Source organism: Osmerus eperlanus, chromosome 21 (genome assembly GCF_963692335.1).
Source record: "Osmerus eperlanus chromosome 21, fOsmEpe2.1, whole genome shotgun sequence".
Taxonomy (NCBI): domain Eukaryota; kingdom Metazoa; phylum Chordata; class Actinopteri; order Osmeriformes; family Osmeridae; genus Osmerus; species Osmerus eperlanus.
Window position 1 is genome coordinate 3,939,226 of NC_085038.1, and position 13,926 is coordinate 3,953,151.

At 49.2% G+C, this 13,926-nt stretch overlaps 2 protein-coding genes across 4 annotated transcripts; one reads left to right on the plus strand and one right to left on the minus strand.

Annotated features, from left to right (window-relative positions):
• The first annotated feature begins 1,540 nt into the window (after positions 1-1,540).
• LOC134007852 (microfibril-associated glycoprotein 4) lies at positions 1,541-3,681 on the plus strand. The gene is made up of 5 exons (XM_062447569.1): positions 1,541-1,787; positions 1,934-2,071; positions 2,343-2,559; positions 2,787-2,982; positions 3,216-3,681. Exons 1-5 carry the CDS (start codon positions 1,541-1,543, stop codon positions 3,360-3,362), a joined length of 945 nt encoding a protein of 314 aa, XP_062303553.1. The 3' UTR covers positions 3,363-3,681.
• Positions 3,682-5,093: 1,412 nt separating this feature from the next.
• On the minus strand, positions 5,094-12,872 carry snx9a (sorting nexin 9a). 3 transcript variants are annotated; one of them, XR_009928056.1, is made up of 19 exons: positions 12,404-12,872; positions 11,777-11,863; positions 11,390-11,464; positions 11,030-11,098; positions 9,683-9,764; positions 9,307-9,454; positions 9,105-9,189; positions 8,747-8,872; positions 8,535-8,652; positions 8,091-8,221; positions 7,818-7,921; positions 7,629-7,732; positions 7,467-7,544; positions 7,304-7,380; positions 6,970-7,059; positions 6,309-6,423; positions 6,133-6,224; positions 5,877-6,004; positions 5,094-5,825 (listed from the first exon to the last, which is right to left on the minus strand). XR_009928056.1 is itself a non-coding variant. In XM_062447037.1 (18 exons), the coding sequence occupies exons 1-18, from the start codon at positions 12,413-12,415 to the stop codon at positions 5,957-5,959; spliced, it is 1,641 nt and encodes a 546-aa protein (XP_062303021.1). In that variant the 5' UTR covers positions 12,416-12,872; the 3' UTR covers positions 5,094-5,956. The 3 variants fall into 3 exon arrangements, 2 of the variants coding, with proteins under 2 accessions (XP_062303021.1, XP_062303022.1); XM_062447037.1 differs by having other exon boundaries at positions 5,094-6,004; XM_062447038.1 differs by having other exon boundaries at positions 5,094-6,004; positions 9,307-9,448; positions 12,404-12,870.
• Between the last annotated feature and the right edge of the window lie 1,054 nt (positions 12,873-13,926).

Below are 13,926 nucleotides of genomic sequence, written 5' to 3' on the forward strand. Positions count from 1 at the left end.
GATCCATAAATAGGTCAAAGACCTCCAACACAGAACTGGTTTAATGGATCATTTTGAACCGATTACACTTGTCAGTGCAGACGTACACAGAACAGAACGCAAACATTGAGTGGTGCCCGTCTTTTCATCGCCATGCTGCAAATGTACCAAAACACGCCCAAAGTGCTGCCGCCAGCCCGCCGTTCTGCCGCCTCTATGGAGCAATCACATTCCAGGCACAATCTGTCATTTGTGACAGAGCGAAAAAATACATCCCTTCAATCAACACCGGCAGCAAAACGATTCACATCATTCTATGAATTCAGCCTGAGCTCAACCCCAACCAGGACGCTGTTCAGATGTGTCTTTACACCCACTCATTACTGCAGACAACTTCAAATCACTTATGCCCCCCCCCCCCGCGCGCAACCCACGGCCGGCCGGCCACTGTCTGTGCCAGGCATTATGGGATTGGGGTACTTTTAGAAGTAGCTTTATTAGTTCATCTGCTAGCACTGCTGCTCCCCCCCCCCCACACACACACACACCACACACACCACACACACACACCACACACACACACCACACACACACACACACACCACACACACACACACACACCACACACACACACACACACACCACACACACACCACACACACCACACACACACACCACACACACACACACACACCACACACACACACACCACACACACACCACACACACCACACACCACACACACCACACACCACACACACACACACACCACACACACCACACACCACACACACACACACACCACACACACACACACCACACACACACCACACACACCACACACACACACCACACACACACACACACCACACACACACACACCACACACACACCACACACACACACCACACACACCACACACCACACACACACACACACCACACACACACACCACACACCACACACACACACCACACACACACACCACACACCACACACACACACCACACACCACACACACCACACACACACACCACACACCACACACCACACACACACACACACACACACCACACACCACACACACACCACACACACACCACACACACCACACACACACCACACACACACACCACACACACACCACACACTACCTTGCTCCAGTGGGACATGCTGGGACTGGAGATAACTGCGGCACAAAGGGACTGAGGATAACGCACTCTCGGCCGCTCGTAAATGTAACTCATGACGGGCGAAAGGCTTTGATTGTGCCTGGAATGTGATTGCTCCATAGAGGCGGCAGAACGGCGGGCTGGCGGGCAGCACTTTGGGCGTGTTTTGGTACATTTGCAGCATGGCGATGAAAAGACGGGCACCACTCAATGTTTGCGTTCTGTTCTGTGTACGTCTGCACTGACAAGTGTAATCGGTTCAAAATGATCCATTAAACCAGTTCTGTGTTGGAGGTCTTTAAGTATGTGTGTGTGTATGCAAGAACAGTGTGTGTTTGTGTTTAAGTGTGTGCATGTGTATGCTTGCGTGTGTGTGTATGTATGTGTGCATGCATACATGTGCATGTGAGAGGAACCACCTGAACTCGTCCCTGGAGCAGCGCTTCCGTGCGCTGGAGCTGCAGTACGCGGAGACGGACACCCTGCTGCACGTGCACGGCACGCTGTTGCTGGAGCTGCAGGCGCAGGTCCGCAACCTGACCGTGACCGTGGAGCGCGTCAAGCGCAACCCCGGCTGCATGATCAACATCGTCAGGACCTCGCCCCTGCTCAGCACGCAGCAGGCCCTGCACCCGGGTACGCGCACACACACACACACACACACTGCCCTAACACACACACTGCCCTGACATACACTCACACCTTATACTTCTAGTGTGAGTAGCATTGTATTAAAAAAGCATCCAGTCATGATGTGTGTGTGTGTGTGTGGTGCCCCCTAGAGGTGCAGCATGTGAGAAACTGTCCCATAGACTGTGCGTCTCTCTACTACAACGGCGTGCATCGTTCTGGGGTGTACACTGTGGTGCCCTCCCTGGGCTCTCTCCCTGTGGAGGTCTACTGTGACATGGAGACAGAGGGTGAGACTCACACACACACATAAACACACACACGTACTCACACACACGCATCTACACATTTAGCAGACGCTCTTATCCAGAGCGACTTACAGTAAGTACAGGGACATTCCCCCGAGGCAAGTAGGGTGAAGTGTCTTGCCCAAGGACATGTCATTTGGCACGGCTGGGAATCTAACTGGCAACCTTCAGATTACTAGCCCGACTCCCTCACCGCTTAGCCACCTGACTACGCGGAAGTGTTGACCTGTGCTGGCGTGTGTGTGTCGTCCAGGCGGGGGCTGGACGGTGTTCCAGAGGCGTCAGGATGGGAAGGTGAACTTCAACCGTAAGTGGCAGGACTACAGGGACGGTTTCGGGGAGCTGAGGGCCGAGCACTGGCTGGGGAACGACCACCTGCACCACCTGACAGGGCAGGGAGACTACAGCCTGAGGATAGACCTGGAGGACTGGATGCACAAACACAAACACGCTCTCTACCAGAGCTTCAGGTGGCAACCACACGCACACACACACGCTAAACATATGCATACACTAACACACACACACACTGGGTCTTTCCATCACTTCCTCTCTTCCTCTAAAATATCACAGCAAACACACCAAACTCACACACACATGTCACAAAGAAATGCAACTACACACAGACTCACACAAAAACACACACCCTTCACCAAATGTAAACGTGTGTGTGTGTGTGTGTGTGTCCACCATGCAGCATAGAGGATGAGGAGAACCAGTACCGCCTCCACGTGTCTGGGTTCAGCGGCACTGTGGAGGACTCGTTCGGGTGGTACCACGACAAGCAGAGTTTCAGCACCCCAGACACAGGTAACATCTGTGCAGAGATCTCCCATGCGGGGTGGTGGTACCATCAGTGCTTCTACGCCAACCTCAATGGAGTCTACTACAAGGTACCATGATGATAGTGGTGCACACACACACACACAAATAATCACAAAAACATGCCCACACACAGTCACGTGTACACATGTGCACACACATATGCACCATCACAACAACAACAAAAACACAAATACGCGTTTTCAAAGCAACTCTTGAGCACCAGCAGAATACAGTCAAGTGTGCTGGAAGCCCTTGTGCTGGGAGTGGAGAGGTGACCGTCATGTGTGTTTGTCGCCACCAGGGGGGGCGCTACCTGTCCAAGAGTAAGAACCTGTTGGGACCTGATGGAGTGGTCTGGTACACCTGGAAGGACTCGGATTATTACTCCATGAGGAAGGTCACCATGATGATACGACCACGAACCTTCCGGCCCCGCCTGTCCCCGTGACGTCTCCTCGACGACGGGAGTGGCCGTGACATCACAGAGACAGCTGGTCGGGGGAGTCACACCATTGGCTGAGGTGCTCGTGGAGTAGCCCACATACCAGGGGTCAGCACGCCATGGAATGGACAGAGGGGCTGGGCAGAGGGGATGGCCAGCATTGTGACTTTCCCTTTCTCCTGAGAGAGAGACAGAGAGAGAGAGAGACAGAGAGACAGAGAGACAGAGAGACAGAGAGACAGAGAGAGAGAGAGAGAGAGAGAGAGAGAGAGAGAGAGAGAGAGAGAGAGAGAGAGAGAGAGAGAGAGAGAGAGACAGAGACAGAGACAGAGACAGAGACAGAGACAGAGACAGAGACAGAGACAGAGACAGAGAGAGAGAGAGAGAGAGAGAGAGAGAGAGAGAGAGAGAGAGAGAGAGAGAGAGAGAGAGAGAGAGAGAGAGAGAAATAAATAGGGAGATAGAGAGGATAGGAGAAAGAGAGAGAAAGTGGGAGAGAAAGGGAAAAGACAGAGAAATGGAAAGAATGAGCGAGGGAGAGAGTTTGATATTTAGTCAGAGACACAACAGGAGTAGAGGGATTGAACCGTGAATATAAAGGACATGCTCCATGTCTGTAAATGTGTATACTGTGTATATCTGATGCAGGACAGTGTGGGTATGTGGCCAACACAGCCCTGGGCACAGGCCCTGGTCACAAGGGAGGAGTACTGATACATACCTGTACAGCTCTAGGCAACTGGGGACCGTTGCTTTGAGTAACTGACATTTCCAAGCAGTCACACTGAAACACAGTTGCTGTATAATTATGTGTTTACACTCTCTTTGTAAAGGAGAGGTCTTCAACGTTAAGCTTTTTGGGAAGTTTTCTACATTTTGTTTGCCTGGTTAGTTCTGTCAGAATGTCTGTGTGGGCTTTGTCTCTCCAGCGCCTGTTGCTTTTCAACTGCTGTTCGCCTTTTAAACAATAAAAACAGAATCGCTTTGAAAAATTGAAATACAGTAACACAGAACAACACCATGCCGTATAGTATATGCTTAATGCATGAGCCCCGATGCCCGGAAGTCAGTAGGCTTGTGTGTGGCTGTGTGTATGTCTGTGAGTTAGTATGACTGTGTGTGCAGTATGTCTGTGCATATAAGGCAGGTATGTATGTGCTTAGGTGTAGAGTATGAGCAGGTAAGTGTGTGTTGCGTGCTAGTTGGCAGGCCAGTTCCTAAGCTGTGCTCCATAGATATCCTTATCTCCCTGCGACCCACTAGAACATCATAATCCTGTCTGTCATTGACAGAGAGAGGGGGAAGGGGAGATGAGGGAGAAGGAAGGAGAAAGGGAGGGGGGGCAGGGGACAGAGGGGGGGCAGGGAGGGGGAGAGATGGAGAGACGTGGGAGGAGAGGAGGTAAGTCGTGAGAGAATTTCCCCATTCAAAATGCCAGGCCATCAAATAAAGAATATACACAAACATGCATAACAATTGAAATGAAATGGTCAGGTTGTCATTGATCAGACACACACTCCTGTCTCTAGTCAAAGATGAACCACTTCCTATCCCCACTTCCTGCCGGGGGGTTCAAAGGTCATGGCAAGCGACCCCACCAGGAAGCCCAGAACACTGGCTCTGCTCTTGACTACAGAATACAGCTTTCCTCCTGGAAACATCAACACTATTCCCCAAGGACACACCCTCCACTGCACACACTCACAAAAAACACAAAAATCACTCAAAACAACAATGAGTGATACAAATAAAATTTTATTTTCCCAGATTGTGAAAAAATGTTACATACTGTTATATTTACACAGTTTACTGTTAGCAGACTCATAAAAGAAACCATCAACAGAGTAGTTTTGTAACTAGACTATATGGGTTTCCTTATACATATATTTATATCATATTTCAAATCATAGTTGCCATATATTAAATGTTTGTTAATTAATTTGGTCCCAACAAACAAAAAATGTAATTCCCTTACAGCGCAAGGCCACCAAAGAGAGCTCCAATGGAGAGAGAGAGAGAGAGAGAGAGAGAGAGAGAGAGAGAGAGAGAGAGAGAGGTTAGTGAATGTGAAACGTGTCTCTAAATGTGTTTGTGTCTGTGTGTTTGTGTGAACTGGACTGTGGTGGTTCAGGGGGAGGAGAGGGAGGAGAGGAGCAGGGGGGGTGGAAGCACACTGCCAGCAGTGTGCTGTTTGTCAGAGGAGAGGAGAGGTGGGGGTGGGGTGAGGGGAGTGGAGGAGGGGAGGGAGGAGAGAGAGGGGTTGAAGTGGCTCAGTCACCTACACACTCTCCCTTATTGACACAAACATGAAACAGGTAAGAGTCCTGGACCGTAGACAGAGCAGCTCTCCAGGCTGGAGGCCTGACCTGACCGGAAAACAGGAAGAACGGGACAGAGAGGGAGAAGAGGGTGAGGATGAAGAGGGTGAGGATGAAGAGGGTGAGGATGAAGAGGATGAGGATGAAGAGGGTGAGGATGAAGAGGGTGAGGATGAAGAGGGTGAGGATGATGTAGCAGCAGGGAACACCGTAGCTTGTCATCAGTCTGAGTTCCAGATGGGTGGGGGGTGAAATGTATCAGACTGGGGCATTTCTTTTTCTTCACAGTGTGGTAAACTTTCCCAAAGCTTGTCTCAGCTTCTCAGCGATCTATAAAAGAAAGAACAAAATTGAAACTTTTCATTAATTCAATTTAAATGTCAGACATAATGAAAACATCCCCTCTCCATCCTTTTCTCCACCCCCCCTCCTTCTTTCTCTCAATCTCTTCTTCTCACCGTGTCATAGAACTTGATCTGCTCCTCCAGATAGAGTTGCATGACTCGGTTGTAGTCATAGATACGGTTGCTATGAAAGTGGTTCATCTCAGCTGTGAACACAACAGGCAGGTGGAGAGAGTCAGGTTACACACCCTGCAGGTGAGTGAGTGTGTGCGTGCGTGTGTGTGTGGTACCTTGTAATGAGTAAGACATGGTGCTGATGCGTTTGGCCATGGTCAGCTTGTCCTGGGAGTTGATCTTTCCAGCTGCCACCATTTTGTCTCCCTCCTTCACCTTCTCTATCGCTGCCTGGACACACAAGCACACGGACACACACAGTCTCAGTAAAAATCATTTTGTAATATCACTAACTGCAGATATGGTAAACCAGACCTCTACTGCTATGCTGTGGTCTCTAAAAACACAGTAGCATTCGAGATAGACAGACAGGGCTGGACATACACACAGCACAGCAGAGGAGCAGACAGACAGACAGGGCTGGACATACACACAGCACAGCAGAGGAGCAGACAGACAGACAGACAGACAGACAGACAGACAGGGCTGGACATACACACAGCACAGCAGAGGAGCAGACAGACAGACAGACAGACAGACAGACAGACAGGGCTGGATATACACACAGCACAGCAGAGGAGCAGACAGACAGACAGAGAGACAAACAGACAGACAGGGCTGGACATACACACAGCACAGCAGAGGAGCAGACAGACAGACAGAGAGACAAACAGACAGACAGGGCTGGACATACACACAGCACAGCAAAGGAGCAGACAGACAGACAGACAGAGAGACAAACAGACAGACAGGGCTGGACACACACAGCATAACTACCTTGTGGACTCCTATGGTGTCAGGGAAGCAGCCCAGCAGACCCTTGTACTCATTGTTGGTCTCCATCAGGAAATGCAGATCTCTCCTTGGCTGCAGTCAAACATGAGAAACAAAAACAACAGGATTGATTTGTGGTCGTAAGGTGAAGGGTTTGACTTGGAGAGAAACACAGAGGGAAGGGGATATGGAGGTGCGGAAGGTATGGGGTTGAGGCCAGAGGGAAACAGGAAGTACATCTCCGTTCAGCAGAGGAAACAGTCCAAGGACAGAAATGACCAGTGTACAGTCAGGATGTGTGTGTAGATGTGTGTGTGTTTGTGTGAGTGTGTATTACCTGTTCAGCCACTATCAGTGCAATTTCCTCGTACGTTTTCCCTGCAGCTGTCAGTGCGTCTGTCAATGTAGCCTCTCCTGAAAACACACACACACAGGACAGTCAGCCTATCCTCAGTATGTAGGACAGAGACAACCACATTAGCAGGGGAGAATTGATCTACCTTTATATCCACTGGTGTTGAAGACTGAAGACAGGTTTTGAAAGGCCTTGCCAATTCTCTGGTACTCCTTGGGCAAAGCTGCACATATAATTACAGGAAATGACATGTTAAAAACACTTGTGATTGGGGTTTGTGTGTGTGTGTGTGTGTTCAGATACTTACGCCCAGTGCAGCGTTTCCAGTGCACCTGCCCGACATTGAGCAGGTCTTTCACCCCATCATCCATGGCCTTGGTGAATCTACTGTACATCTCACATTTCTGCTCCCTACACACACAAACACACACATACAGGACCGTCTAGAACTTTTACACAGCATTAGTGCTATTGTGTGTGTGTGTGTTTCACATACACTTCATGGGGTTCCATGTCTGGAGCATCAGGGTCTATGAAGGAGAAGATCATGGGGCCAATGTTCTCATCTTTCTCTGCTTTCCTCTTCCCCATCTTCCACTCCTACACACACACACACACACACACACACACACACACACACACACACACATCCAGATGTATCACACAGCTACTAGAAATACACAGGAGACAGGACCACAAATACACACACACACACACGCACACACACACACCCAGCAAGAATACACAAAGCCTCGCCCAGTCCACACACCTTCTCGTCTCGGTAGGTGAGGAAGAGCTGGAACGCCTCGCTGCTGCAGACCACCGGGTGGCGACACATGCGGTTCATCCAGCCCTGCAGGCGCTCCATCCTCATCCTGATGAACTCCTCCTCAAAACGACCTGCCAGGCAACACACACACGGACGCTCAGGGGGACCACACAAGATGGCCGACTTCTCCTCACCCCGGAGAGAGAGCACTTCATGGGGAGCGCCGGTAGATCCCTGGATAAGTGCGCGTACTACGTAGGCGGAGGCCTTACCGCGGCCGGCCTGGGTTCAAATCTGGCCTCGGCCCTTCGCTTTGTCTTCCCCTCTCTCTCTCACTGCCTTTCCTGACACACTTTACAAACTGTCCAATAAAGCATGTGAAATAGAAATCACTTCATGCTGAAGGGTCATTTAAATGCGGCGTCTGTGATGGCAACCACTGACCTGTGACCTGTTTGTCAGGGAGGGAGGGGATGGGGACGGCCGAACCAAACTTGTGCAGCAGACGCTCGTACAGCCAATCAAAGTGCTTATACCTGTGATTGACAGGTCGATTGGTTGTCTGGAACAGAACATCAAGGCAGAGATCAACATAAGGATATTCTATGTGTGTGTGACTCACATTAGGGGTGACCTGGTGTGTGTGTGTGACTCACATTAGGGGTGACCTGGTACTCGATGTAGCTCTTCAGGCCGTACATCTTGGAGCCCTTCTTGGGGTCGGCAACGACACAGTCCAGAGGAGACTGAGGGTAGAGCCACACCGGGCCCACCTCCCCCATCTGGAGCGGGAGGGAGAGAGACATAGACACAGAGTGAGAGAGAGAGACAAAGAGACAGAGAGACACAAAGGGAGTCAGACAGAGGGGGAACATGGAGCCAGTAAAACAAGATGGAGCCTGTCAGAGGGATATATGGAGGGGTGTAGGGGTCTGTATGGAGGGATGGGGGGGTCTGTATGGAGGGGTGTATGGAGGGGTGTATGGAGGGGTGTATGGACTAGGCTGGACTCACGTAGATGGGCAGTCTGTCTTTGCCTCTGGCTGGGAGGCTTCCTAGCAGGAACACTTCTGGGTTAGGAGTCTTAGAGAAGGGAAACCTGTTCACACAGGACATGTCACACTGCTGCTTATCTGCCGTGTGTGTGTGTGTGTGTGGTTCTTACATGTTGCGTGATTTCTTCATGGTGGATGATGTGTGTGTGTGTGGTTCTTACTTGTTGCGTGATATCTTCATGGTGGAGGACTGTGTGTTGCGCCCCATGGCCCCTGGCTCCTCCTCCCCGTGGGTGTCAGTGTAGCCCCCCGTGGACCTGTCATCATCCCACTCATCATCCCACTCACCATCATCATCCTCACCTCCACCTATGCACACGCACAAATATATATATATTTTGTAAACAGTATGTGTGTGTGTGTGTAGTCACCTGTGCTCTGCTGTGTGTGTTTGTGTAGTCACCTGTGCTCTGCTGTGTGCGTGTGTGTAGTCACCTGTGGTCTGCTGTGTGTGTGTGTGTGTAGTCACCTGTGGTCTGCTGTGTGTGTGCGTGTAGTCACCTGTGGTCTGCTGTGTGTGTGTGTGTGTGTAGTCACCTGTGGTCTGCTGGTCCCATCCTCCGGCTGTGTCAGTAGTATAAGCTCCGCCTCCAGACCTTGGGTCATTGCCATTGGCAACCTGCAAACAACATCAACACTGAATCCTGGGAATTTTTTAAGAGTTCCTTAAGCATAAACAATATATACCCACCGCCTCCCTTCCATCCCCAGACCCCCCCAGACCCACACACACACACACACACACACACACACACACACACACACACACACACACACACACACACACACACACACACACACACACACACACACACACACACACACACACACACACACACACACACACACACACACACACACACACACACAGCTAAATAAGGAGCTCTTAGGTCTCCAAGCACAAAGGCCCAATACCTCTAATCTGGCTTTGACTATGGTATTGTTGTTTACCTGTTTGTGTGTGTTCAAGTATCTCTTTAAGTACTTTGTCCACTGGCTAAGGTCATCTATGTACCTGTGTGTGTGCGTGCGGGAGGATGTGTGTACATAAATAAATGTCTTAATGGTTGAAGCGAGCTTTGGGCTGACCTTGGTTGTGCAAATGGCTATGACTACATCCACATCAACCATACAACCATCTCCAGTGTTTTGTCAGTGGCTGATGATGTCCAGTCTCTCTGCTTAATGGATGGCTGAAGTTTTTGTCAATGACCAGCATGCCTGAATAGTGGAACACTTTAATCTGGTGTTGATCTTAGTTCTGAATGGTACCCAACCACATCAGTGCCCTCCGTCAGAATGATTTGCATGTGGACAGGACACACACACCCCACTGTGTCAGTCACTGAGGCGATCGATGATGTCATTGGATATTATATAACTATTTAATAAACAAAAGGGTCTTGTCCTAGCTCACTTTGGCTCCTCCCCCCAACCCCCCCTCTCTCTGTCTGTCTCTCTCTCTTCCTTTCTCACTGCCTTCCTTTATGACTCTCTCTCTCTCTGTTCCTCTCACTCTTAAAAGTATACCTCTATCTCTTCCTCGTCCTCTCAGGCTACTTCCACCCTCCCTTCTCCTGTCATCCTGATTCTCTAACTCGTTCATATGAACTCCGAATTGGTATTGAAACTACCAGATAGAATCCATAGGTTCTAGAGGGGTAACCGACAGAGCTTGTTATCCAGGAACCCTTCCCCCGCCCCGCCCCCTGCTCCAGAAAGCCTGCAGGGATACCGAGTAGCTGCTACGGTAACAAGCAAGGAACGATTTGGTCCTGAGATGCTTGGATTCAAACAGCCCATAATAAGCTAATCATACTCTACCTCTATCAGTCCCAAGTGTGCACAAGTGTGTGTGTGTGTTTAGGTGAGTGTGTGTAATACCTGTGTGTTGTTTGCAGCTGCCTGACTGTAGGTACTCGTATAGGCAGTGGCTGTCTGTGCTCCACTCAGCTGAGAGAGGAGAGAGACGGAGGGATGGAACGAGGGAGGAATGAAGAAATGAGGGGATGGAGGGAAGAAGAGGTGGATGGATGGAGCGAGGGAGGGAGGAATGGAGAGCGGTAAGAGGATGAAAGCATTCCTGGTTTTCCTGTGCAGACATTCTTCTACAGCACACCAGAAGCTACTACAGGATAGTAAAGTATGGCATAAAACACACACGTGGGAATCATCTAGTACTGCATGTGTTTCCTTCAGTCATCCATAATCGCCAACAGATGCCCACTACACACACACACACACCTCCAAGTAATCTTCGGGCACGAGTCCACTGTCTCCTCTGGAGTTCTGAGCTTCTATCCAGCCTCCACCTACATTCTACAGGACAGAACGAATTACATTTAGACATTTACATTTAGTCATTTAGCAGACAGTACAGGGACATTCCCCTGAGGCAAGTAGGGTGAAGTGCCTTGCCCAAGGACACAACGTCAGTTGGCATGACCGGGAATCGAACTGGCAACCTTCGGATTACTAGCCCGATTCCCTCACCGCTCAGCCACCTGACTCCCTATTTCTATGCTGCACACTGGTGTGTACAGGATTGAAAGTGTACAGATGTGTGTGTGTGTGTGACAGTGTGTGTAGGTGTGACAGTGTGTGTGTGTGTGTGTGTGTTCCATCTTTTACCTGGTTGATCACAGTGAGGGTCTCTCCTTCTCTAACAGTCAGCTCATTGTTGCCAGGTTCAGCGGTAAAGTCGTATAACACTTGGGCCTGAAACACAGTTAACAAAAGTATGTGTGTGTGTGGGGGGGGGGGGGGGGCCTGGTTCACACATCCTGCCTGGACATTCCTTTGTCTTTATACCAGAGTGCCAGGCAGCTAGGCTGCAGGTAGCAACTGTGGTCACAATGAGAGAATAGTGCTGTAACTCCAGGCTTATCCTTGTGTTGACTTGATTTATCTTATTTACTGTACTTGGGCCTACTTGTCCTCTTGGGCAAGGAAGGGGCTGAACGGCGTTAATACACGCACGTACTGTACATGCACGCGCACAGAAGTCTACACACACACACCGCTAAAAGCGAATGACTACGTGGTGTGAGTAGGCACACTTTAACTTTGACTATTATGGGAAGAAACCTGGGTAGCAACCTCACGTCAACAACAGTAACCTACCAGCCAAACAATACTATTCTATAGTACTGGTACATATAATATACTCCGCTGACTCGAATATTACCCTATAAATAGAGTTGGCACCTGGTTAGGGCAAAACATTAACAAGCACATCATTTGGATGGTATTCAGTACCTTGGCAGCCATCGCTGAAACATTTAGAAGTTTTCCTCGTGTTATCGTCTTCACAAAAACAGTCCTCAGCCGGTGCCAGTGCCCTCGCACAAGAATTGAGTCGTTCACAAAGTTTCAGAAAAAAAAACCTTCCTATACACTGGTGTGATGTAATTCTGCTAAGGAGCTTCACAAACTACGACACCGTCATCCATTTCTATGCAAACCAGTCAATCCTGTTTTTCCCCAACTGATGTTTAGTTTCCCACCCACAGTCCAAGAAAATGACAACCCGGAAAAGAAAGAATTCTCTGGGAGCGCTCTAGCGTGAATAGTTCTGTGACAACTTCTCTTATCGGGGTGTGGATGCAGCAACAGTTGTTTATTTCCCCTGATAGCTGTCAGCGATAGCCAGCTGTCACGGATTGACCTAATGTAAATACATAAAAGAGGGCTACGTTTGCAACAGCTAAAATATAGGCTATTTCAAGACAACTGTCTGACTTATTGCCGTAAGTGCCTTGCGAGCCATCCAAAACTTATACCAGGACAGGAATTTGGGTGTGTAAACAAACGACACGTATCGACTGTATGCACCAATAGGAAGTCTATTTTTGCCGCAATGTTTTCATTTCAGGACTAAAGTGCAGTTCTGTTCGTAGTTAGGGACCGTCCGCTTTTATAACACATTTACAAAGAACAACTTTAGCAAGTAGCGCCCTCTATGGGTAAATCGAAGGACATAAGGAGACTAGGATACAAAGAAAGATTTAAAAAAATAAATGTTGGGACACAAAGGAAATAACTCGGCCGTTTCTCATATGGTCCGGAAGAAAACACCACAGTTATCGCCGCGAGGGCCACTCCATATTGAATAAAGCGTGACGGTGCAATGCCAGTATTCTGTCATGTAATGCCATCTAGTGGCATTGCATGATGCATTTTCTCTACAGAAGGATCAAACTTCGATAATGCAAAAATCCAGGCCTTGGATTGATTTTCAGTGGAATTATTGATGAATCAATACCACATACGCGATGCTTTGTTTGAATATTTAGCACTTTGTTGTTATTAGCACATGTGGATTTACTTCTGTAATTTACAGTTTCAATCTTTATTTTGTCTCTCTCTCCTCCCCCATCTCTCCCCGATATCTCTCTCTCCCTTAGTAGCCAGGTTAAGGTGATTAATAAGTCTATTTCTGTCTTTGGAGGGAGGAGGCAGGCTGGGGCACTACCTCTGAGAGAGAGAGGCACAGAGATAAGAGACATAAAGAGAGCACAGGTGTGTGTGTGAGAGAGAGAGGGAGAGCATTATAGAGGGAAATAGAGCGCCAGTGGAAAAAGTGGAAGCATATAAAAAGATAGAGATACAGTGAAGAAAGTGAGAACACGTAAAAGCAATAGTGTTAGGGAGAGAGAGGAAGGGACAAAGGGAAGGAGAGAGGGATGGAGGCAGAGAGAGAGGGAGCGAGGGAGGGATGGAGAGAGAGAGAGAGAGAGAGAGAGCGAGAGAAGCCTAAAGCAGCCTTTGGGATTACAGCT

What these genes read in the sequence shown, in the direction of transcription:
- LOC134007852 (XM_062447569.1), top strand. Translation starts at nt 1,541, where the DNA reads ATGCATACATGTGCATGTGAGAGGAACCACCTGAACTCGTCCCTGGAG. An exon ending in GCAGCAGGCCCTGCACCCGG is followed by an intron (nt 1,788 to 1,933) that starts GTACGCGCACAC and finishes GGTGCCCCCTAG; the next exon opens with AGGTGCAGCATGTGAGAAAC. An exon ending in CTGTGACATGGAGACAGAGG is followed by an intron (nt 2,072 to 2,342) that starts GTGAGACTCACA and finishes TGTGTCGTCCAG; the next exon opens with GCGGGGGCTGGACGGTGTTC.
- snx9a (XM_062447037.1), bottom strand. An exon ending in CAGCTGCAAACAACACACAG is followed by an intron (nt 9,765 to 11,029) that starts GTATTACACACA and finishes TGTTGTTTGCAG; the next exon opens with GTTGCCAATGGCAATGACCC. An exon ending in ATGAAGATATCACGCAACAA is followed by an intron (nt 9,190 to 9,306) that starts GTAAGAACCACA and finishes CTGTGTGAACAG; the next exon opens with GTTTCCCTTCTCTAAGACTC.